This window comes from Pipistrellus hanaki, assembly GCF_964339955.1.
Source record: "Pipistrellus hanaki genome assembly, chromosome: 5".
Taxonomy (NCBI): Eukaryota; Metazoa; Chordata; class Mammalia; order Chiroptera; family Vespertilionidae; genus Pipistrellus; species Pipistrellus hanaki.
Window position 1 is genome coordinate 73,856,228 of NC_140507.1, and position 23,289 is coordinate 73,879,516.

The window sequence follows — 23,289 nt, forward strand, 5'->3', positions numbered from 1 at the left end:
GTCTTGCGGCCTGCTTGGGGCACTTGGCTTTTACCCCGAGAGAAGTGGAAGGGCTGTCAGTGGAAGGCAGAATCCATCACTCTGACAGCCTCCCCCCCCCCCCCCCCCCCCCACTTCTTGCCCTGCTGTGCCCCATCTAAAGCTCCCTGTTTCTGGCAGAGGCTTGATGCTGAACACTCTTCTGCAAGGGTCGAATCCCAGCCCTTCACCTTATCAGCTGGGAACTTTTAAAAAAATATATATTTTATTGATTTTTTACAGAGAGGAAGAGAGAGGGATAGAGAGTTAGAAATATCAATGAGAGAATCATCGATCAGCTGCCTCCTGCACATCCCCTGGGATCCTTCAGTCTACAGGCCATGCTCTATCCACTGAGCCAAACCGGTTTCAGCCAGCTGGAAACTTTGTTTAATTTCTCTGTGCCTCCACCTCCTCATTAAAAAAAATCTCTTTTAGAAGACAAGGATTTAATAAATAACAGTCAATAAATGTTCATGTCTACTGTTCTTATTTCTGTTATTTGCCCTGAATTATGTGAACCCAGTGCCTTCATTCCCTTGCATTTCGTTGCTAAATTCAAAAAAAGCTCTCAGAAGGGACTCCGGGAGTGTGCACCCGGCTTAACAGACAGAGAAAATGAGGACCTGAGAGAAAAAGGATTTGCCTGAGGCCACAACTAGCTTTTCCCAGAACTGGGAGAAAATGGAGTGGGCAGGGGAGCAGTTTGTCTTCCATCGCTGGCCTCGGCTGCCCTCTATAGGACAATCGGGATACAGCAGTGGAGTCGGGGAACCTAAAACTGGAAGGAACTTCTGCAGTCCTTGGGAGATTTCTTGCCCAGCCCTCTTTCCCACCTCCAGGGACGGGAGCTCATTCCTTCCCAAGGGGCCTGAGGTTCTACCGGGAGTGTCCCCCTGTCCTCCCACAGGCACCCATGACCTGTCTGGGGAGACAATTGGGCTGGTGTGGGGAAACTGAGCCAAAGCACAGGACCTCAGGAATATGGCCTCCAAGGAGAGCTTTCCCAGGGCTCCATGTCTCTGCCTGAAGTTGGTCTGAGGTGTCAGGAAGGTTCCCTGTAGGAGGGGGGCTGTGGACTGGCCATTGATAACCATGGCATTAATATTAATGACGTAATATTAATTACCCACTATTATATTGTTTAACAATATAATATTGCTTTTTTTTTTTTTCCAGTAGCTAAATCATTATTGGGCAATTACTGTGTGCCCTTTTCATGCATTAACTCATTATTCCCTCTGTGAGTGGGAGTAACTGGAATGTATTCTACCTCGACCTGAACTCACAGGCTGCAGTGGTCCCTCGCTCAGGGACTGCCACACTGTCCTGAGCCAGAGACCAGGATATCAGCCTCCCCCGCCTGCCTCTCTTCCACCCACAGCCTCCTGTCAGCTTTCCCTCCAGGGTGCCTCTCCAGTCATATCTTCTCCCATTTCAGGCCTCTGTCTTCTCATCCTGCCCCACAGCCTATCCTCCCACTGCTCTTTCTTTTTCTTCATTGATTTTAGATATGCACTGAGTGGCCAGATTATTATGATCTCTGAATGCATAATAATCTGGCCACTCAGTGTATAGCCTATATAATAAAAGGCTAATATGCAAATTGTACCCTCACAGGGGTTCAGCCAGCAGGCAGGCTGGCCAGCCGCCCATGTCTCCTCCCCCTGGCCAGGCTGGCCAGACCCCACCCATGCATGAATTCATGCACTGGGCCTCATATATATAAACACACACACACTCACACACACACACACACACACACACTGAGTGGCCAGATTATTATGCGTTCAGAGATCATAATAATCTGGCCACTTAGAGTATATATGTAGAGAGAGAAAGAGATATCAATTTGTTGTTCCACTTATTTATGCAATCGTTGGTTGCTTATTTTTTTTTTTAAATGTTTTTATTGATTTCAGGGAGAGAGAAAAATATCAATGACGAGAGAGAATCACTGATTGGCTGCCTCTTGCACTAGTGATAGAGCCCACAACCCAGGCATGTGCCCTGACCAGGAAACAAACCTGTGAACTCCTGGTCCATAGGTTGACGCTCAACCACTGAGCCATACAGTCGGGCCACCAGTATGTGCCCTGACCAGAGATTGAACCCTCAACCTTGGCATATTGGGACAATGCTCTAACCAATGGAGCTACCTGGCCAGAGCCCACAGCACTTTCTAATACATATCTGACCATGGCCCTCAGGTTCCTATATGACCCAGCTCTGCTGCCTTCCCCAGCTTCATCCCTTATGACCTCCTCACTCCCTAAATTCGAGCACCAAGTTCATTTCAGACTTCCCATGAGCCAGCCTTATCTCCTAGTCTTTGTACATGTTCTTCCAGGAAGTCTTTCCTGCTCCTAGTCACCTTGCTCATTATACTCACATTTCTCACCTCCTTTTCCTCTGGAAGGTTCTTTGAGGGCCCCCTGCTCTGGCAGCAGTGAGGGTGCAGCATCCCTTACAGGCTCTGCAGCTGCCTACGTGTCCCCCTTGCCCCCCATCACTGTTCGATTACTCTGGAGGCGACCTGGCCACTTCTCTACTGGACTGTGAGCCTGGAGAGTATGGAAGTTGGGTCTACTGTGGTCACCCTGTGGGCCTGGCTCACAGTAGGTGCTCAATTAACACTTCCTGGGTGAGCACAACTTACCATGGCTGGGGAGACAGACTCGGGGTGGGACCTGCTCTAAAGGTCCCACCTTCACTGAGGTGGTGGCAGGGGGCTGAGGCCTTCCAGATGTCACCCTGGAGAGTGTGGGGATGTTGAGGAAGGTGAACCAGGCTTGGGTCATTCTCCAAAGCAAGAAGGTGGGGAGACTGAGGCACCCAGGAGGGGTAATGCGGGGCCTGGGGAAATCCCTAGCGTGCTCTCTGCCCGCCTCTGTTATTCCTCCTGTTTCTGCCCCAGTGTTTTTGGTCCTCTTTGTATTTCATTCTGTCCCTTGCTCTCTTCCTTTCTCTGCATTTCTCTTTCCCTCCATGTTTGTCTCATCTCTCTTCACATTTCGTTATTTCTCTGTGTGTGTCTTTCTGCATCTCTCGGTCTCACCCCCTCTCCCCACCCCTCTCCTCTGTCTCCCCCTTGCCCTGTAGTCCATCCGGTCCCTCTCTGCCAGGCCGGATGGGGTTGCCAGCAGCGAGGCAGGTGCGGCTGGGCTTGGTGCCCACCTCTGCCGGGGCTGCCCCAGATTTGTGGCTGCGCCTTCTTTATCTGGGGCTGCAGCTGCCCCTTATCTTCTGGCTTCGGGACACGAGACCGGGATTAGGGCAGCCTGGGGCCAAGGACATGAGACAGCAGGGCAGGCGGGTGACCGAGCGCCAGATGCCAGGATGGATGTGCTGCTGGAGCTGCTGTGGGTGGGGGGTGGCTGCCGGTGCATACACATTTACAGCTGTGACTGCCGAGCATGAATGACTTTGGGGGTATCTGTGTGTGTGTGTGTCTATGAGCACATTTATGTATCTGAGTGCATGTGTGTCCTTTGTATGTGTGAGGTGTACACGTTTGTGGCTTTTGTGTGTGAGTGGTTAATGGTATAGCAAATTTGTGACTTGAATTTGTGTCTGTGTGTGTGACGGTGTATATATTTGCAGCTGTTGTTGCTGAGTATGAGTTGCTTTGGGGTGGGTCTGTGTGTCTGTTGTATGTCTTTCTGTGTGTGACTGCACACATCTGTGGCTTTTGGGGGGGAAGGTCTGCGCCTCTGTGCGCCTAGAAAGCCTCTCACTCCAGCCCCACCCTGCAGCGCCCGCACAACCTCAGGCCTGGCCCCGCTCAGCTCCCTCCGGCCACCCTGATGGCTTTCCCACCTTGCCGACCCAGAGCCTCCAGGGACAGGACACTTGACCCATGACCTGTGGCTGTAAATGGCCCTGTGGGGACAGGCACCGTCCCTGCTTTTCCCATCCTCGCCTGGAGCCAGCCCGCTCCTTCCTGCCGCCCACAAGCCTCGGAGGCCTCATCTGCTCTGGCCCCGGCTTTGCGCCCAGCTCTGTCCCAGTGGGCGCGCTGCGGCCTCATTTAGCTCGGGGTGAGGATGACTTTGCCACAAGGGCCTGAAGCCTTGTTTTGGGGAGCCTCTTGGAAAGTGACAGCACTGATCCCCCAGGGCCTGTGCTGGGCGCCAAGCAAACCTGGGCGTTAGCAGATTGGGGGGGAGGCGATGCTTAGCATGTGGAGATGGCCAACGCTCCAACTGGGACAACTGCAGGGAGAGGGGGTAGAGAGGGCCCCGGGCCACCCCTCCCACCCCCATAGGACTGGTCCCTGGGGGTCCTGAGGTACAGTCCTGGGCCTTTGGGTTCTGGACTGGCTCCTGACGCTAAGATGGAAACTTCTCCACCAGCCAAGTCCGAATGTTGGCCAGCGGCTGCCAGACTCCCACAACCTCTGCCTGGGCCTCCACTCTCGAACAGAACGCTCCCCTTGGGAGCAGTGACTGCCCAGGGAGGGCAGGGGGCCAACCCCGGCAGGCACTGGTGGAGGAGTGGCTGGAGGCAGTGCCTGAACGCTCTAGAGCACATGTGTCAAACACAAGGCCCGCGGGCCAAATCCAGCCCGCCAGGCCTTGCAATGTGGCCCGCACCACGCTGTCATCACTGCACTCCGCTGTCAGTTTATAACATTGTCAGTTTATGACTGTTCAGTAAACCATTCGGCCCGCGATTTAGGCTGGATTTTAGATTTTGGCCCCTTCTCTGATTGAATTCGACACCCCTACTCTAGAGTCACCCAACCCCAGGTTTGAGCTTCTTCCTTACTGTGTGACCTTGGGCCAGCATCTTGACCTCTCTGATCCTTGTGTCTCAAAACTGCCAGGTGGGCACAGAGCAGGCTGGGGAGGAAAAAGTGTTGCCTGGGTAAGGTGACCAGATGTCCCGCTTTTGGCGGGACAGTCCCAATTTTTAACAATTTGTCCCACATCCTGCGGTGTTTTAAAAAAGTCCCGATGGCCGAAACCGGTTTGGCTCAGTGGTAGAGCGTGGGTCTGTGGACTGAAAGGTCCCGGGTTCGATTCCGGTCAAGGGCATGTACATTGGTTGCGGACACATCCCCAGTGGGGTGTGTGCAAGAGGCAGCTGGTCGATGTTTCTTTCTCATTGACATTTCTAGCTCTCTATCCCTCTCCCTTCCTCTCTGTAAAAAATCAATAAAATATATTAAAAAAAAAAAAAAAGTCCCAATGTTTGGAAAGATGGAAAGATTCTTCCCAAACATCGTGATTTTTTTATAACGAGGGACATGGGACAAATTATTAAAAATGGGGACTGTCCCGCCAAAAGTGGGATGCCTGAGGTACCTGGGGGAGACATCCCAGGAGACTGGGAAGGAGCAGAACTCCATGCTGGGCACATACCTCAGGCAGGGGAAGGTGTCTTAGTTCCAGTGCCCGAGCACTGTCCCACGCCTGCCTCAGCTTTGACCCTGGAGCCAGCAGGCTCAAACCAGCCATAGGGGCCAGGTGCCCACTGGTGCTCCCTGCTCCTGGCCAAGCCTCAGTTTCCACGTACCTGTGCCCTGAGGAGCCCACAGCCCTGACCCAGGGCTTCACTGTTAGTAGGTTCAAGGCTCACTTCCACCCACTCTGCCCCCCAGGGCCCCCAGTGTGGGACAAGGACGGTTTAAAAATAAGCCTTGTAAATACCCGTGTTTCCTGCTGATAGGACCAGCCTCCGAGTCCCCCTGGCCTGGGCAGCCAGGCCCAGACATCTCCTTGGAGGGAGTGAGGGCTCGAGGGCAGAGGTACCCTCACACACCCCGGTCCAGCTGCACTGTGAGTCAGCTAGTGTGACGAGGCATCTGTGTCCAGGGCTTAAAAAATGCGGGGGTTGGTGACAGAGTGGCTGGGGTGCTGGGTTGTGTGAAGTGACACACCGGTGTGTGTGAGGGTGTCACACTGGTTTCTCATGTGGCCGTGTGGGGCTGGCCCTGAACGGAGTTGTGAATGTGATGGCATGTCCTCCACATGTGTCTGTATCAGTGTGTGTGTCCTTGAGTGTGACACATGCCCGTGGTGGAAGGTGGGTGGGGATCCTGGTGTCCCCACCTCCCGTCTTCCGAGAGGAAGAACCGAGTCTTTCAAGTCGCCGTTGCCAGGGCAACCGTTTTATGAGCGTCCACATGGTAGGCACATGTGCATGCCCTGCTCTCCATGTGCCTGCACGCTGCTCCCCCAGGTCCCCTCCTCAGCGGGGAGGGGGCACAGGCGGTGTGGGTGAGCAGGAGGTGGCCAGGGGGCAGCTGGTGACAGCTTAATGTGGCTGGAGGGGTGGGTGGGTTCCTGGCAGGGCTCTGTGTGTGCAGGGAAGCTGCGCCTCCCAAACTGACCCAGAGAGAGTGTGTGTGTGTGTGTGTGTGTGTGTGCGCGCGCGCGCGCACAACAGTATCTCGCGCTTCCTCTGTGTGTGCGGCTGTGGGGTAGGCAACCTGTGCTCAGGATGGCATGTGCGTGTCTTCGATTTCCTGTGAGCTCTGTGTGTGCTAGCGTGTGTACCCAGAGCCTATATGCCTAGTGTGCATGCGTGTGCTCTGGCAACCCAGCTCCGCCCCCTGCAGCTACTCTGGAGGCCAGTGGGGTGATAAGTGTATGAATGGCATGTGTGTCTGTGTCTCTATGGGGAACTGTGTGTGTGTGTGCATGTGCTGGGCAGTGTGAGCTTTGTGTGTGTCCCAGCGGGAGGGAAGTAGGAATGCCTGTATGAGTGTGAGCATCAGTACATGTCCACGTGGGAGGCTGGGGGTGGCTGTGACGGCTGTGTGTGTGAAGGATGGTGTGTAGGTGTGAGGATGGGCACGGCGGTGGGCGTGACCCAGCCTGGAACAAAGGTCTGGGGGATCTCTGTGTGAATGGCCAACAGTGCCATGCCCTTCGCTCCTGAGTGTGAGGGTGTCTCTGAGAGGGAGCACTTGGCGAAGCTAATAACGAAGGACTGGGATGGTGCTCACCACGCGCCTGGCACAGGTCCTTTCTACAACCCAACCCTATGAGAACCTGTTAATAACACAATGGGGAAACTGAGGCACTGATCCCAAAACCACAGAGCCTGCACGTTCCATTCTGGACGGGGACCCGGCAACCGGCAAAGGGTCACTTCTCTGCCCCACCAAGTCACATTCCCGCCTCCATCCCCTTTTCCCTTGCACCGGGCTGTGCGCCCCAAAACTCGCTTAAACTCGGTATAATGGGTGAGGCTGGCCAAGGGTCCCCGCGTGTGTCGGCGATGGGAAGTGGGGTCCTACGGGAGACCTGGGAAATCAGGAGTGAGAAACCCGAGCGCCGGGCCGGCGTGGGCCGAGCCTGAGTGCGGGGTCCGGGGCGGGACGGCAGGGAGGGGCCTCCCTCTAAGTAGGCCGGGGCGGGGCCCCCGCGGCCGGGCGGGCGGTTCAGTCCCGCCCCCGCCCCTCCTTCCATGCCCTCTAGCCAGCGGGGCCGCCAGGGGGCGCTCGGGGAACTCGGACCGTCGGGGACGCACCGGGTGGGTTTGGCTTGCGGGCTGCTGGGGAGCCAGCCGCGCTGGGTCTCGGTGCCCAGGAAGGACCCCCCGCAGGGCTCCGAGGCCAGACTGCAGGGAACTGCCACTGGATGGGGCCTCCGTGGACAGCGGTCGTCAGTCTTAGGGTGTCCCTTGCTGTCTTGGGGCAAAGTTTGGATCTCGGGTCTCTGGAATAGCTTGCTGTCAGGACCCGGAGTCTGACAGCGGGGCCAGATCCTCAGTGCAGCGGGGTGGGGAGCGCTGAGAGCGCGGGCCCTGGCGTCGGGGCGCTGTGGCTTCTATCCCAGGAGGGGCCCGGAGGACCCCCTTTCCCGCAGGAGCGCTGCCGGGCTCTCCGGGACCCAGGGACATCGCCGTCTATGGGGGCGCTGGGGCCCCTGCACCCCCGCCACCTGCGCTCCTCCGGCCCCATCGGGCGGGGGCGGGGCGAGGGCGGCTCCGGTCCCGGGAAACCCGAGCCGCCGCCCTGGGTCCCGCCCCCGGCTCCGCCCCCGGCCCCGCGCCGGCCGAGCCGTCCGCGGCGGAGGTGGCGGGAGAGCGCGCCTCGGAGCGCCCGGGCCCCCCGTCCTGCCGCCCCGGAGCCCCGCGCCGCGCCCCGAGGCCGCCCGCGCCGTCCGTGCGCCCCCCGAGCCCCCCGCCGTCCAGGGCGTCCCCCAGCCCAGCCCCGCCGGCCCGGGATGGCCGCAGCCCGCGGCTGAGCGAGCCCGGAGGGGAGTCCATGGCCCGGCCCGCGCCGCGCCCCCCCGGCGGCCGCCCCCTCAGGCCCGGGCCCCCCCAGGCGCCGCGGGCCCCGGCGGCCCGGATGGCGGCGGCGGCGGCAGGGGCCGGGGCCGGGGCCGGCGCGGGCGGCAGGCGCGGCCACCTCTGACGGGTAGTCGGGCGCCCCAGCAGGTAAGCAAGGGCGAGCGGGGGACCACAGTGGGGGGACGACCGGCTCCACGTACGGGGACCTGGGGGGCTTGTGGGACTCGGGATAGACAAGGTGCTCCCCGCGGCGTCGGTGCGAGGATGGGGTCAAGGGGCACCAGGTCCGCGCGGGTGGAGGGGCGGGTGGGAGGGCGATCGTACGCGCCTCTCCAGTCGGATCTGGGAGGGGGCGGCTCCCGGCCCGACGGGGCAGACGCACCTCTGCCTCCCGCAGCCCCACGTGCGCCGGGAGCGGAGGGAGCGGGGCAGCTGGAGTGCCCCCCGCAGCCCGCGGGAGAGCGGGCTCCGGACACCCCTGCCTCTGGTCCCCAGCGGGCCGGGGGCGCCGGGTCCGCGGGCCTCGGCCGGGGCTGCCGTCGCGGCCCAGCTGCGCGCAGAAGTAAACATCTGTCAGCGGCGCGTCCCGGCCTCCCGCCCGCCGCCGCCGCCGCCGCCGCCGGGGACACGGTGTCCTCCGGTGAGGGCCGGGCTCCATTGGCTCCCCGAGCCGCTTGTTCAGCCGCAAGAGGGCGCGAAATCTTTTTGGGGGGGGAGGGGGTGTCCTTAAGGGCAAAAACCAGATTTGAAGGAGAGGGGGGCTGTACCCTGCTCTCTTGCTTTTTAAAAGAGACATTATCTTCTTGTTCAGAATAGCCTCAAAGTTCTCCCAGGAGGAGCGGTTTGGGGGTTAGGATTCTTCGGGGCCATGGGGGCTGCAGAGGGTGGGGCGAGAGGGGAAACCGGCCCCTCCCAGGGGTTGCCGTCACCACTGCCCCCTCCGCAGGAAGCCACAGCGCGCATGGTGGTGACCCTGGCCCTGGTTAGCGGGCCTGTGGTTACCTGCAAGGCTGGGCCACCCGTCCAGATCCAGGGAGCAGGGCCAGGGGCCTGGCAGGGGGCATGGGAGGCTGGGCCGATTCTCCTCACTCCTGCCTGCCCACCCGCCCTGCCCTCTGCCGGCCCAACATCCTTCTCGGCGTTCCATGACCCTCTTTGTCTGTCTGAGTGCCCCAGGCTGAGGAAGCCCAGTGGGGCGTGACTGGTCTAGGCTGATGTCAGTGGAGGGAAGACTCCCAACTTGACCAGCTTCTCCCCACCTTCAGCCTCTTGCCTTGGGGCCCTTCTCCCAACTCCTTTCATCCCAGGACTCCCGATGGTTGGAATTTTGAAGCCACTCGTGGGCCTCCCAGCTTACCCACAGCCAGTTGCAAAGAGCTGGTTGCAGGAAAGGAAGCCAAGCACACACACACCCCGGCCCCCCTCTCTCTGCAGCTGGGCCCAGTGTTTGAAATTCCACCATGAGCGCTTGTCCCTCACGTTTCAGGCCTCAGTTCTCAGGGGTGGAGTGCGGGGAGCAGAGGATAGGAAGAGCCTAAAGCAAGAGAAGGAACCAAACAGTCTGTAGCCCAGCCCTCTGTGTAAGACACAATCAAGAGATTGTTTCAACAAATGTTTGTTGGACAGACATGGTATGGCTGCCTGTTTGGTAAAAGGGCTCCTGTGCTCTATCCTTCAAGGGCAACACACTTAGACCCAGGGTGGAGCCCAACGTGGGGAACACAGGCTCTGTCTGAGGGCAGGGCAGTCAGGGAAGACTTTCTAGAGGAGGAGCACGAGCTAGGGCTGTGACGGCTGAATAGGAGTTTTCTAAGTGGGAAAACAGAGGGCATTCCAGGCGGTGGGAAACACACAGGCAAAGATCTAGAGGCAGGAAAGAGCAGGCTGGTTGGCTGTGGCAAGTCCAGGGTGCCTGGGTGAATGTGGGGAGGAGAGACTTTCTGAAAGTCTGGGGAGGGAGCAAAGGGGCAGGGGCATGCCGAGGCAGACTGCTGCAGGTGGGGGTTAGGAATACAGGAGAGAGAGGACCGGGTCTTTAACACGCGTGGTATCGGTGGGCCCAGCCATCTCTGCTGAGGGGCTGCGGGACTCCCCCGCTGGTGCATCTTTCCTGGTCTCCCAAGGTGGGCAGGGGAGCCCAGGGGCCGGAAGAAACGAGGGGCGGGGCCTCTGCTGGCAGCAGGTGGGTCTCATTCCCAGAGGGCACATTCATGCCTACATAGCTTGGTGTGTTGGGGACTTGAGGCAACGTTGAACTTGGGGAAATGGAAGAAATGACTCAGGTACCCTGATTCCCAGGAAAGTAGTGTTAGGGTTGGAGCTGTACCTGGGGCCTGTGCCTCGGTTTCCATTTCTGTCTGTTGACCCGCTTTTGTGTGATATCCTGGCCACTCAGACAACCCACATCCCTCATACCACCCCCTGGGCCCCATGCCAGCTGCTCAGCTCTGTGCTATGCCAGGCCTCATTAGGCTGATCCTGTTATCCTACCCTGGGGAGCCCCCTCCTGCCCGCCCCGCTGCGTGCAGGGCCAGCCCCAGGCCAGCCTCATATGGTCAAGGTGGGTGGGAACTTTATGGTCTAGCCACAGAGCTGGAAACGGAAGGTCCCTGGGTCGGAGACGCCCCACGCCACACACATGCTCCCAGCCCGTCTCCCTGAGAGCACAGCGGTGGGTGCAGGAAGAGGGTGCAGACACTGGAGAATGGAGGACTGGCCCTGTGGGCAGGTCCCAGGGCCCCTGTGACCTCTCCTCCTCATCTCCCCTCACTGTCCCTGGTTCCATTGCTCCAGTGACACTGGTCACCTTGAACAGGCACAGCCCTATCTCGGGGCCTTTGCTGTCCCCCCCCCCCATATGTTCTCCCCAGATCTTCACTTGGTCCCAGCTCAGATGCCTCCTCTGAGAAGCACTTCTTCTTTTTTTTTTTTTAATATATTTTATTGGTTTTTTACAGAGAGGAGGAGAGAGGGATAGAGAACTAGAAACGTCGATGAGAGAGAAACATCGACCAGCTGCCTCCTGCACACCCCCTACCGGGGATGTGCCCGCAACCAATGTACATGCCCTTGACCGGAATCGAACCTGGGACCTTTCAGTCCGCAGACCGACGCTCTGCCACTGAGCCAAACCGGTTTTGGCTGAGAAGCACTTCTTGATCCCTCAACCTCAAAGCAGCCCTTCCACCGAATGTACTATTGCTTCACCTCGTTTTTGTTGTTGTTGTTGTTGTACTGTCAACATCCAGATTACCATATGTATTTCTTATTTATCATCCTTGGTCCTGATTGGATAGTGAGTTGGCACGGGTGGGGCCCAGGTTGGCCTTGTGTGTCTTTGAGGAAATCTCTTACTTCCCTGAAACTTACCCCTACTCTCTCCTCCCCCCACCCCAAAAGCAGAGCCTCTCAGATCCTCCCCTCCCCCCCCCCCCCCCAGCATTACCTCTATTACCCAGAGCCCCGGGATTGTGGAGGCATCGAGAAAATAAGTTGGGAGTCAGACCCAGGTTCCACCACAGCTCAGCCACTTATTTGACCAAATCACTCTACTCTCTCAGCCTCAGTTTCCCTGTGTGGAAAACGGGGCTAATAATAATAACACCTTTTTCCAGGGACTGTGAGGAGAATTAAACATACAGAAAGTCCTTAGCATAGCGCTTGGCACTAAATAAATGAAATAGCCAATACTGCTGGGTGTTATTGTTGTTAGAAAGGCCATGTGGGGCAATGGTTAAGAATGTGGAGACTGCGGTGTTGGAGCTAGGGCTGTGAGGGATGAGTAGGAGTTTGCCCAACCATGAAGTTCAAATCTCACTTACACTCTGCTTGACCCTTAGCAAGTCACTTTACTTCTTTGGACCTCGGTTTTCCCATCTACACAATGGGGATAAAAGAGTTCTTACCTTGCTATGAGTCATTAAGTGTGAAGTGCTTACACCAATAGTGTTGTTTGCTAAGGTTACTATTAGCTATTATTACTAGTATTTGACTTGTATTATTATTATTATTTTTAAAATATATATATATATATATATTTTTTTACAGAGAGGAAGAGAGAGGGATAGAGAGTTAGAAACATCGATGAGGGAGAACACAGGAGATGTGCCCGCAACCAAGGTACATGCCTTCCACCGGAATCGAACCTGGGACCTTTCAGTCCGCAGGCTCAATCCACTGAGCCAAACTGGTCTCGGCCTGACTGGTATTATCATCACAAAGCAACCAGCACAGTCCTCCCCAGAAGGCACTCTCTGTCCACATCTCAGCTACACTTTGGCCAGGACAAACCCAGAGCCCCTTAGGGGCTGACACTTGGTTCTCAGAGCAGCAGGGAGCCGGCAATGATGCTCGCAGTTGGGCAGCAGGAAGCTCAGGGGTTGGGGGAAGAAGATGAGAGGCTACGCCCCACCTCCAGCCGGGCCTGGAAGGTCTGCTTTGGGGTGTCTGTGAAAGTGCCAGCCATGAGGCTGTCCCACAGGCCGGCCCCCGACCCCTGCAGACCCAGCATCAGAACCAGCTGTGCTAGCCAGATGTTCCTGGTTTACCCCCAGATGTGTGTTGCCAACTTGAGGCTGCCCTGGCCTCCCCATCCCCACTCTGGGGTGGGGCTGGGCCCTGGGCCCTCTGAGGGAGGGGACACATTTTTGTGGGCTGCAGAATTTGTTTCTTCTTTTGCAGAACCTTGAGTCTTGCGTTGAGAGAGGCCCAAGTTCCGCCCGTCATAGGGCCTCAGTTTCCCCATCGGTGGGCCCCCCAAGGAGCCTCCAGGCCATCTGGGAGAAAGGAGACAAGCAGAGCTGTCCTAGGAGCCATCAGCAACGACAGGGAAACAGAGGCACGGGCACGCAAGCATGTGTGTCTGAGTGCTGGGCCCAGCTGTTGCTGTCGGCTGGTTCTGCAGCACTTCCAGAACTTAAATGACCCTCCGGGTCGGGGAGGGTGTCCTGGGCAGTCTGTTGTACAGATGGGGAAACTGAGGCTCAGGCAGGGAGAGGCAGAGCAGGGATCCGAACTGGGCTGTCTGGAGTCCATGTGCTGCAGTATTCAGACGCACGCCCTTCCCCAGTGAGCGGGCCGCGCCCACATCTGCCCATGTGACTTCACAGCGTGGCTCGCTCTGCCTGTGGACAATGACAGCCCTTCGAGGCCCTCCCCTGGCATTCCTGTGGTGCCGGGTGGCCCCCTTTGGACACTTTCTGAAGATGGGGAAACTGGGAACGGTAGGACCAGGGACATGTTCAGAAGTGAGGTAGAAAGGAAGAAGGGTGTGCAGGGAGGGAGGCACCAAAAGTGTGGAGACTGAGGCCTCTGTGGACAGAACGATCGAGATAACCCAGCCAAGACAGCCCCTCCAGAAAGCCCTGCTCCAGAACAGACCGGCATGGACATAGCTGTGCTGCAGGGCTGACAAAGAGGGGTGGACCTGTGGCCAGGGCGCCAAGATGGGGAGCAGAGAAGGCTCCTGGAGGAGGGGCTTTAGTAGCTAGGGCTTTGAGGGATAAGTAGGAGTTTGCCCAAGAGGGAAGAGCCTCAATTCCAGACTTCCCCAGACTAGAGGGATGAGTGGATTGAGGGAGGTGTCACCGCTTGACCTTCCTGTCCCTGGATGCAAGCAGGAAGCAGGTGCCTCCCTGAGGCCAGGAGCTCTGCAGGATGGAGGCTGTTAACCTGGGAACAGGCAGGTCCCTGGGAAACTGTGAAAAGGCGGGGCCCCGGGGCGTTGCCTCGAGACCAGGATAATGAGCAGCTTTTCCTGGCACCACCACGGAAGCTGCCAGAAACACCCACACACCCTCACCCTGATTGTCTGCTCCTTGGATGCTTAGAAGGACCTACCTGGTTGTGTGACTTTGGGCTATTCACCCCTCTGAGCCCGATTCCCCTCACTCCCCGCCCAGCCCTGAGGATCCTCTGGCCTCCAGATAAAGGAGGAGGGCCAGCCTTGATCCCTCTTGCTGTAGATCAGACCGGCCTGGCCTCCAAGAAGGGCGGGTGCTCCCTTCCCTCGACAGTGAGGACTCTCCAGGATCTGGACGTACCTGAGGGTGGGGAAGGGAACCGGCCAGCCCTCTGGGCAGAGTGAGTGGCCCCTGAGATGCTAGCAGTGTGAACCTTGGCCGGGTACCAGAGGTTCTGGCAGGTCAGTTCTCGCCTGAGTCCTTGTGCCTCCTCCACTGCCGCTTGCCTCACTCGCAGCACACATGGGATCTTTGTGGGATCCCATGTGGGACCTTTGCAGTTAAAGACCCAATCATGTGTGTGTCCTCATGTATGTGAGCATGTAGCCAGAATGCAGAACATGGTTGTGTTCAACTGTGATCATGTTCAAATGCCATATAAAATGCCCACGTGTGAACGTGTATGATAGTGAAACACACTAGCATGTGCATGTGGTAGTGTGCAAATGTCATAATGCACAAGTCTACACATGCCCAGGTGTGTGTGTGAGACATTAGTGTGAGTGTGAAACGTTAGTGTGTGTGTGGCAATGCTTATGTGTATGTATGTGATCGTGTTCAAGTATGTGAGTGTGAAAACATGTGTGTGACTGTTCGAAGATTAAGGGCAGACACATCCAAGACTGGGATATGTTTGAGTAGGCATATGAAAACACCTAGTGTGTGAGTGTGGTAGTGTTTGGTGTTAAGTGTGAGAACTGACATGTGTGTGTGACAGTGCTCACGTGTGTGAATGTGAGGGTTTCAATGTGTGTGAAAATGTCCAAATGCGTGGCTGTATGAAAACACTGAGTGTGTAAATGCGATCGTGTCTGAGTGTGTGAAAACGTCGTGTGTGAGTGGGATACATGTGTGCAAGAGTAAGAATGCTGAGTGTGAGTGTGCAGGCATCCGCCGCCCTGGATCTCCAGGCCTCCATTACACAAGCACGCCTGGCCCCTCCTCTGTGCCCTCCACCACACCCACATCACCCCCTCCCGGGCAGGTCCCTGCCAGAGACAAACCAGTTGGGTGACCCCCTTACAGAAAGATCCATTGTTAACCAATGCTTATCAGCTGGCTTGCCGGGCCCCCTCCATTGTCAGCCCCCCTGCTTCCCTGTCCCCCATCAGAGCCTGGTGGGGTCTAGCCTTTCAAGGCCACGGGGAGGGGGGGCTGAGGGAGGGGGACTCCTGTGGCCAGGCCATCTCTTGGCTGGTGTTTCATCTATCCGTCCAGCCCCCACGTAAGCCCTTAGCAGAGAAAGAGGACCACAGCCTGGTGCTGTGCCCCGCCTTGTTCCAGCCTAACGGGGAAACTGAGGCACGCTATTCCAAGAATTGGGCGTGAGAGCAAGCAGGAAGTAGGGGTCAAGAGAAAGCCATGCCCAGCGGAGGACTTTTGTTTTTTTAATCCTCAACCCAAGGGTATATTTTTCCCCACTGATTTTTAGGGAGAGTGGTAGAGAGAGGGAAAGAGAGAGAAATATCAATGTGAGAGAAACACATCGACTGGTTGCTTCTTGCATGTGCCCGTCCAGGTACACGGTACATGCCCTTGATTGGAATCGAACCCGGGACCTTCAGTCTACAGGCCAATGCTCTATCCATCCAGAGGTCCTGAGCCTGGGTGGGTTTCCCTGCTGTCTCTCCCTGCCAACTCTGTGACCTTGAGTAAGTCATGTGACTACTCTAGGCCTCAGTTTCCCCATCTGAAATGGGGATAAAGTCTCTTTGTGAGGTTGAAATGACTTAATATGCATTGCTTGTAGAACAGGATCTGGCATAAAAGGGGGTGGTTTGGGCACCTGACAAATGGGCTGACCTCTGTTTGCTGCACAACCTTGAGAATGAAATATTCTCTCTGCAGCCCACAAGTTCCGGCAGGATCTACCCTGTCACCGGCCACTCCCCCCCCCACCCCCACCCTCACCCCTCTGCCTCATTCTGCTACAGCCACAGGGGGCCTCTCCTGTTCCTTCACCAGCCAGGCCTGTCCTGCCCCAGGGCCTTTGCAAGTGGTGTGTCCTCCGATATCCATGTATGCCCTCGAGTCTAGGAGCTCATTCTCTGCCACCATCAACAGTAACAAACACTGTGATATAAAATAGTGGCAGGCCGGCCCCTGGGGTGGCTCCCTGACATCTGTTCCCAAGCCCAGCTCAGCCATGAACGTGTGTTGTGTCTGCCTTCGAACTTCAGGTCCTTTTCTAGCCAAATGCCCCTGAACAAGCCCCTCTATGTTTTGTGCCTCAGTTTCTTCAGCTGCAAAATGGAAATAACAGTGCTCTCGGGGCTCAGCACCCGACTTGGTACCGTGCGGAGCTCAGCCAGTGCCCACTGTCACGCCCCGTGGCTGTGGGTCCTGTGCCTCTGCGTCCATGCGAAGGGGGAGAGCTCCGCCTCTGCCGAGCCCAGCAGGGCCGGCCTGCGCGAGTCCCATGCAAATGAAAGACAGACGCACAAAGGAGATGCACGTTTGCCCGCAAATTGCTCTCGGGGTGAGCAGCCTGCGCTCCGAGGTGTGCACTTGGGGGCGCCCGGCACCCTGCAGCCGAGCCCAGGCGCTGACCCGCGTCCAGCCCGGCTTTCAGCGTCTGTGTAAATGTTTACACCGGGCCTCCTGCCAGACCCCGTGCGGGGCCGGCACAGGCAGCCGGTGGGGGAATGTAAACGCAGGCTTGGGGCCGCCAGGCAGCAGGGAGCTGCTCAGACACGGCTGGGGGGATAGGGCTGTAGGAGGGTTATTAAACACCTACTGTATGCACTAAGCCCGAATGAAGCTCCTGGTAGTCACAGCGCCGAGTAATGGGTGTTCTAATGGGTGGGGGTGGGGGGGCACTTAGGGCTTGGGGTGTGGGGAGCAGTCAGGGAAGGCTTCCTGGAGGAGGCACCGGTCCAAGGTGAGACTGAAAGGGGAATGGGAGGGCAGGGGACAGAAAGTGTTCTGGACGGAAGGACCGTCTGTGCGATAGCCTGGAAGTGGGTGGAGAACAGCTTGGGTTCATCGCAGCCCCTTCCTGGGCATCAGTTTATCTGTCTGGAGGGTGAGCCCAGGCTCTGAAAGGGCAGCAGGTCACTCCCAAGAGCATCCTATGTAGGGAACAAAGTGTCACCCCCACGGTTTCTGCCCCCCAGGCTGTATTCTAATACCAGGCTCCTGGTCACCCTGGTCCCACAATGCCCCCTGTTGGGAATGGCTTCACTTTTCCATCTTTCCCGAAACACACTGGGCTCCAGCTACCCCAGCCTCCTGGCTGGGTTGGCCAAGCTTGGTTCGGCCTCAGTTCCTTGGCACTGGCTGTTCCTCCTGAGGTACCACTCCCTTCTGCCTGGCCAACTCCTACTTTTGTTCAAATCTCGAACTGCCCTCAACCCTCAAGAAAGCCCTCTGGGACCCCCAGATGGGGCGGTCCCCTGGCACCCCTGGCACAGCGCCCGCACCCTCCTTAGCAGCAGTTCTTCACAGCCATGCCCTGTGGCTCCTTGCTGAATCACGCCCGTTATCACTGAGCAGTAAGCAGCAGTGGTCCAAAATCATGGGCCCACTGTGTCCCCAGTGCCTGGCCCGCTGCCCTGTACCTGCTTGCTGCCTGGCCCACCGAGGCCGTGTGCTGACCGTCCGTGCCCGCAGGCCGAGGATGCAGCGCTGGAAGGCAGCAGCCTTGGCCTCGGTGCTCTGCAGCTCCGTGCTCTCCATCTGGATGTGTCGGGACGGCCTACTTCTCAGCCACCGCCTCGGACCCGCGTTAGCCCCGCTGCGCCGGCCACCTCGAACCCTGGACGCCCGGATCGCCCGCCTGGCCCAGTGTAAGCCCTTCCCCTGACTTAGGGACGGCCGTACTGTGGAATGTCCGGCAGTGGAACCAGGCCACGGAAGCTTTTTTAAAGATGGGGTGGAGGGAGGATGCAAATCTCCCAATGACAGTGGGGGGGGGAGGGGGGGTGAATGGCTCCTAGGAGCTGGGGTCTCTTGGCTTAGCTGTCACAAGGAATTAGACTCTGTCCCTCAGGAGCCAGCGGGCCAGATGGAGATTAGACCTAGGAACTCTGGCGGGGGGGCCCGCCCGCAGCACAGAGGGGGGCGGGAGGGGGAAGCTGGACCTAAGGCCCCAGTGACCTGCATGTGTTGACAGGGAACAAGAACCGGGAGACAGAGAGAGACCTAGAGACAGAGACCTAGACATGGGGAAAGAGACAGAGACGGAGACAGGCGGGAGAGACGTGGAAAAGAAAGTGAAACTCCTATCTGAAGAGAATGGCCACCTGGCCAGCTGCTCACTGGACCCTGGTGCCTGCCTTCTGTAAGTTCTGCCTGGGCCCCCACCTGTGTGTGCGCACACATGACCACGCAGTGTGGCGTCGGCACAGGCAGGGCACATGCGTGGCGCCTGCGGGTGGGGGCTGCCTCCCTGCACACGCGCGCCCCCCCCCGCCAGGCTTCACAGCCCTTCTTTCTTGTCCTCACAATAGACAAGGGCGGCCTCCGGCACAGACTTCACTTCCGTGCCCAACACTAGCCCTTGTAGGCCGCGAAGCCCTTCCCAGGACACTGGGTTCCAGAGCCCTGGGTGGGCCCCCGAAAGCCAGCGTTCCAGGACCTGGGGACAAAGCGCCACTGGCGGGATCCACCGAGAAGAGTCTCAGCCCGTGGGCGGGGCCCGCCAGTCCTGCGTCCTGTCCCCGGGGCCAGCTGTGCCGGGGGGAGGGGAGTGGCTGTGGATGCCCTCGAGGTCCTGGGACTCATGTGCTGAGGGTGCAATTTCAGGCTGAGGAACGAAGAGCAGAGCTCATCTCTTTGTGCTCCAGACCCTGTGCACGTGGCCTGGGCAGCTGGAGGGACGCAGGGACAGATAAACTAAAAGATTATTCATTGTTTATTTGAAATTCAAATTTAACTGGGTATTTGTATCATCTGGCAACCCCGCAAAGAACTCTCTACAAGCACACCTTGAGGTGTGCACTCTAAGTGGAGGCGGTTTAGGCACCAGAAGTGAGTCAGGCTCAAATCTAACCCCAGAGCAGACAGTGCTGGCGATCCCAGTCGGGCCCCTGGGCTGCAGGAACTCGGAAAAGGCCGTTCCCTCATCCCTCACCTCCCACTCTCCCAGCCACAACCACAGCGAGGACTCTGCGAGCCGCGCTGAGCAGAAAGGGGCACTGGCAGGGCGGCCCGTCCCCTAGCTGACGCTGAACAAGAAGCGTGGCAGAGCGAGGCTCAGAGCCTGGGCTTGTCTGCTTTCTGAGGCCGGCTGTGGAAACAGACTCTCTCGGGGTCACAGACGGTCCCTCCCCCTCAGGCTTCCCAGTAAGATACTTCTTTTGACAGCCAGGTGTGCCAGCCTCAGGGGCAGGCAAGGGCTAAACTCAGGATTTCCTCTCCCAACCTGTGACTGCAGCCTGTCAGAGGCTGGGAGCCTCCTGCCAGCCATTCCAAAGTCTGCGCTTCTTTCCTGGGGCTGCGGAGCACAACAGATCCTGGAATAAAGTCATTTCCCTGAGCCTAGTTTTGTTCCAATGACGAGATGCCGTAAGAACTTTTACATTAATTAGCCTTTGGTAAAACTGGTTTCATTCTTTGTCATTTCGCCGGAGTTCCAAGAACTTACCGATGATGTTAAGTAAGGACTTACTGTGCTGGGGCAGGGCCAGCCTCTTGGAAAATAAGTTTAGTCTACGGGATCCTGGGATTCTGTGACTCTGGCACCTCCCGAGGGCAGCTGTGGGAGAAAAGGGCTGAACGTGGGCCAAACGTGGGTACTGGATGGAGGCAGGAAAAATGCTCTCCGGGTTTCTTGCTCTCACTGCCACCTGCCAGTGGTGTGGCCTTGGCCAAGTCTGCTATTTTGGGTACTCAGTTTCCTTACCTATAACATGGGAGTGGCCCTGACAATAGCTGCTGCCACCCCATGGGGTGGGGTCCCCACACAGGCCTCAGTGCCTGCTGCTCTTCTGTGTGTTCTGAGAAGCCCGAACACCCAATTTGGGTTTCTGTATAGGGAAACTGAGTCCCATTGCACAGTAGAGCAACAGGTACGGGGTGGGGGGTTGTGAGCAGCCCAAGGGCTCCCAGATGTTGGGGCTTTGATTAGGGACCCCAGAGTGAGGGAGAGACCCATACAGCTCAGCTAAAGGGTGGGAAGTTGGGGGGGGGGGGGGTAGGGTGTGGGAAGAGAAGCCCAGCATAGGGATGGGATCCACAGAAAGTGTTGGGGGCGGGGCTGAGACACTCCGTGAGCTCAGCTCAGTGGGGCAAGCTGGAAAGTGGTCCAGGAAACGCAGAAACATAGGGCGGGGTCCAAAGAGGGATGTTGGTAACTTTGGGGGCCCAGCGCAGGGGTCTGCATATGCACCCCTCCAACACCTTCCAGCGGGAGCGCCTGGGCAGGAACCTGGGTCATTTTCTGCAGGGGAACAGCGAGGGTAGAGGACTCCCTCCCACCCACCCACCCACTGATTCCCATCCCTTCTCTCCCTCCCCTCGCAGACCGTGCACTGCTGCAGGGCGCCCCGGACGCCGTGGAACTGCGCGAGCTGACGCCCTGGGCGGGGCGGTCCCCCAGCGCGCGCCGTCGGACTGGGCCCCGGCGGCGGCGCGCGCGTGCGCGGTCGGGGTCGCGGCCATGCGGGCTGCGCGAGCTCGAGGTGCGCGTGAGCGAGCTGGGCCTCGGCTACACGTCCGAGGAGACGGTGCTGTTCCGCTACTGCGCAGGCGCGTGCGAGGCGGCCACGCGCGTCTACGACCTGGGCTTGCGGCGCCTGCGCCAGCGGCGGCGCGTGCGGCGGGAGAGGATTCGCGCGCAGCCCTGCTGCCGCCCGACGGCCTACGAGGACGAGGTGTCTTTCCTGGACACGAACAGCCGCTACCACACGGTGCACGAGCTGTCGGCGCGAGAGTGCGCCTGCGTGTGACCCTACCTCACCGGTCCCGGCCGGACAGCGCCCACAGCTCCAGCCGTCAAACCTCGCGACGGGCTGCCCATGCGCAGACGATGCCGTCGAGGTTTCGGGACTCTCGCGATAACTGTACAGAGATAAAGTGTGGAAAGCTGCTGTGGGTCTCGATTGCGCGCACCTAGGGTGTCTGCCTCCGGGAGGGGCAGGAGGACGTGTGAGGAGGTGGCCCCAGCTCCCCTGGGAAAGGGGTGGGTGCGGGTGTCCCCTGCAGCATGGTGGGGAGATTCTTCAGGGGGAAAGGAAAGATTCAAAGAGGGTCCTGTCTCCAGAGTACAAGTGGGGAAATGGGGTTAATTGGGGCAATGTCGGCAGGGACTGCCTTTTCACCTCCCTGCAGGTCCCTCTGCTCCTCCCCGGCATGTCTATCCCAGCCAGATATGCTTCTGGGGAGCGAAAATGGATCACAATGTAGAAGAGGAGGCAGGTCAGCTGGACCCAGTGTCCCCAACGTGTCCCCATTCCTAGGTCCACACCATGTGCTTCTGGGGAGGAAGCAGGGAGAAGTGAAGTTGGTGGAGGAAGGTGGAGTCACCTGCAGAGGAGGAGACTGAGGTCCAGGGGGACCTGGGCCTCTCTCACCCAAACGGGCACCCGCAGGCTGGATCAGCCCCACGAGAGTGGCCTCTAAGCCACTATCTCCTTTTACCAGCTAAAAATACGCACGCGCTACCCATCTCCCTGTGGGGATAAGTCTGGAGAGGGCGCCAGCCCCATCCTACCCCAAACTGGCGCCTGTTGGGGCAGAGCTGGTCCCGAGGGATCTAGGTCCTGGCCCATAAAAACCCTGGCCCGAGTTGGAGGGGGGATTTATGACGAGCCCCCGTGGAGGATGGAAAAAGTGCTGGGCAGTGTTTAGATTTGCCTGCGGTGTCACCTTGATGTTTGGCAGGCCGAGGAAGGGCACGGGGGTTTTGAATTCCCAGAGCTGGGGGAGGGATCAGTGGGTCACATGGTCTGAAGAGGGACGGGTTGCGGGGAGGGTAGGTGCTGCAAGCTGAGGGCTGGCACCCAAACGACCAGAGGGTGTGGACTCTTCCCCTCCAGCCCCTTAGGCTGGGGGCTCCCAAGGGAACATCCCCTTCCCTCTGCTGTTTCTCTAGACGGGCCCCCTCCCTTCCTTCCTGCACATCTGAGCTCAGGACCATCCTCTAACCCCCCGCATCCATTCCAGACACAATCCGTGTCCAGAAGCTGGAGGGCTCGAATCAGAAGCTGCCCCCAAGAAGGATCACCCGGTCAGGCAGGCACATCCCCCAGCTCCCTGCCCCCCAGGCCCCTGGTTGCAACTAGAGAAACCTGAGGCAGCTAACGGGAAGGACTTACATGGAGCTCCAAGAGCAGTCGGGCCCCACCCAGCCAGTGGGTGGTCTGTTTGGAAGGCAATTTCAGGAGGAGGCTGGCTGGGGTCCCTGCCTGCCCCCGCAGTATTCTGACTCTGAGGTTTGGGGTGGTGTATTTCTCCTCTGTTTGGGCTGACTCAGCCCAGTGTGGCAGAGGCTGGGGCTTCCCACACACTGCAGAAGCTGAGCCTCAGTTTCCCCATTGTAGAGGGCTCTGAGCTTCAAAGAAGGATGTTGCTGAGCTTAGGACATACAGCAGGCTTTGGAGCCTGGGTTTGTCTCTCTCTCTTTCTCTCTCTCTCTCTCTCTCTCTCTCTCACACACACACACACACACACACACACACACACACGCCCCCAGCCTCCTGGGACCTCAGTCTCCCTGTCTCCCACCCAGATCCAGCATCCCAACCACAGAGCTCTGGCTTAGCCCGCCGAATAATTGAAATGTAAACAGAGCTGCCCCCACAGACCCCTGGGGCAGGGGTTCTCAACTCATCACACACACACACACACACACACACACACACGTGGGGCTTAGCAGACAGGATCACACATAGACCCACAGCCCACATGCTTACACACTCAGTTGTCACTCACACTCAGAACTGCACACTCAGAGAGGGGCACCTTCAAAGTCACCACTCATTGGAAAATAGAAGGACACAAGCCCTAGTGAGTTTGGCTCAGTGGATAGAGTGTCAGACGGAAGGGTCCAGGTTCGATTCTGGTCAAGGGCATGTACCTTAGTTGCAGGTTCCCCTGCCATGGTCGGGGTGCGTGCAGGAGG

At 58.2% G+C, this 23,289-nt stretch overlaps 1 protein-coding gene across 5 annotated transcripts; it reads left to right on the top strand.

Moving 5' to 3' along the window:
* Positions 1 to 8,031: 8,031 nt before the first annotated feature.
* NRTN (neurturin) lies at positions 8,032 to 22,756 on the top strand. 5 transcript variants are annotated; one of them, XM_084885627.1, is made up of 4 exons: positions 14,727 to 15,877; positions 16,074 to 16,704; positions 17,838 to 18,013; positions 20,691 to 22,756. In XM_084885627.1, the coding sequence occupies exons 3-4, from the start codon at positions 17,845 to 17,847 to the stop codon at positions 21,113 to 21,115; spliced, it is 594 nt and encodes a 197-aa protein (XP_084741753.1). In that variant the 5' UTR covers positions 14,727 to 15,877; positions 16,074 to 16,704; positions 17,838 to 17,844; the 3' UTR covers positions 21,116 to 22,756. The 5 variants fall into 5 exon arrangements, with proteins under 5 accessions (XP_084741752.1, XP_084741753.1, XP_084741751.1 ...); XM_084885626.1 differs by lacking the exons at positions 14,727 to 15,877; positions 16,074 to 16,704 and adding an exon at positions 8,032 to 8,412; XM_084885625.1 differs by having other exon boundaries at positions 14,727 to 16,704.
* Positions 22,757 to 23,289: the final 533 nt, after the last annotated feature.

What these genes read in the sequence shown, in the direction of transcription:
- NRTN (XM_084885624.1), top strand. Translation starts at nt 17,608, where the DNA reads ATGGGGCGGTCCCCTGGCACCCCTGGCACAGCGCCCGCACCCTCCTTA. An exon ending in GATCGCCCGCCTGGCCCAGT is followed by an intron (nt 18,014 to 20,690) that starts GTAAGCCCTTCC and finishes CTCCCCTCGCAG; the next exon opens with ACCGTGCACTGCTGCAGGGC.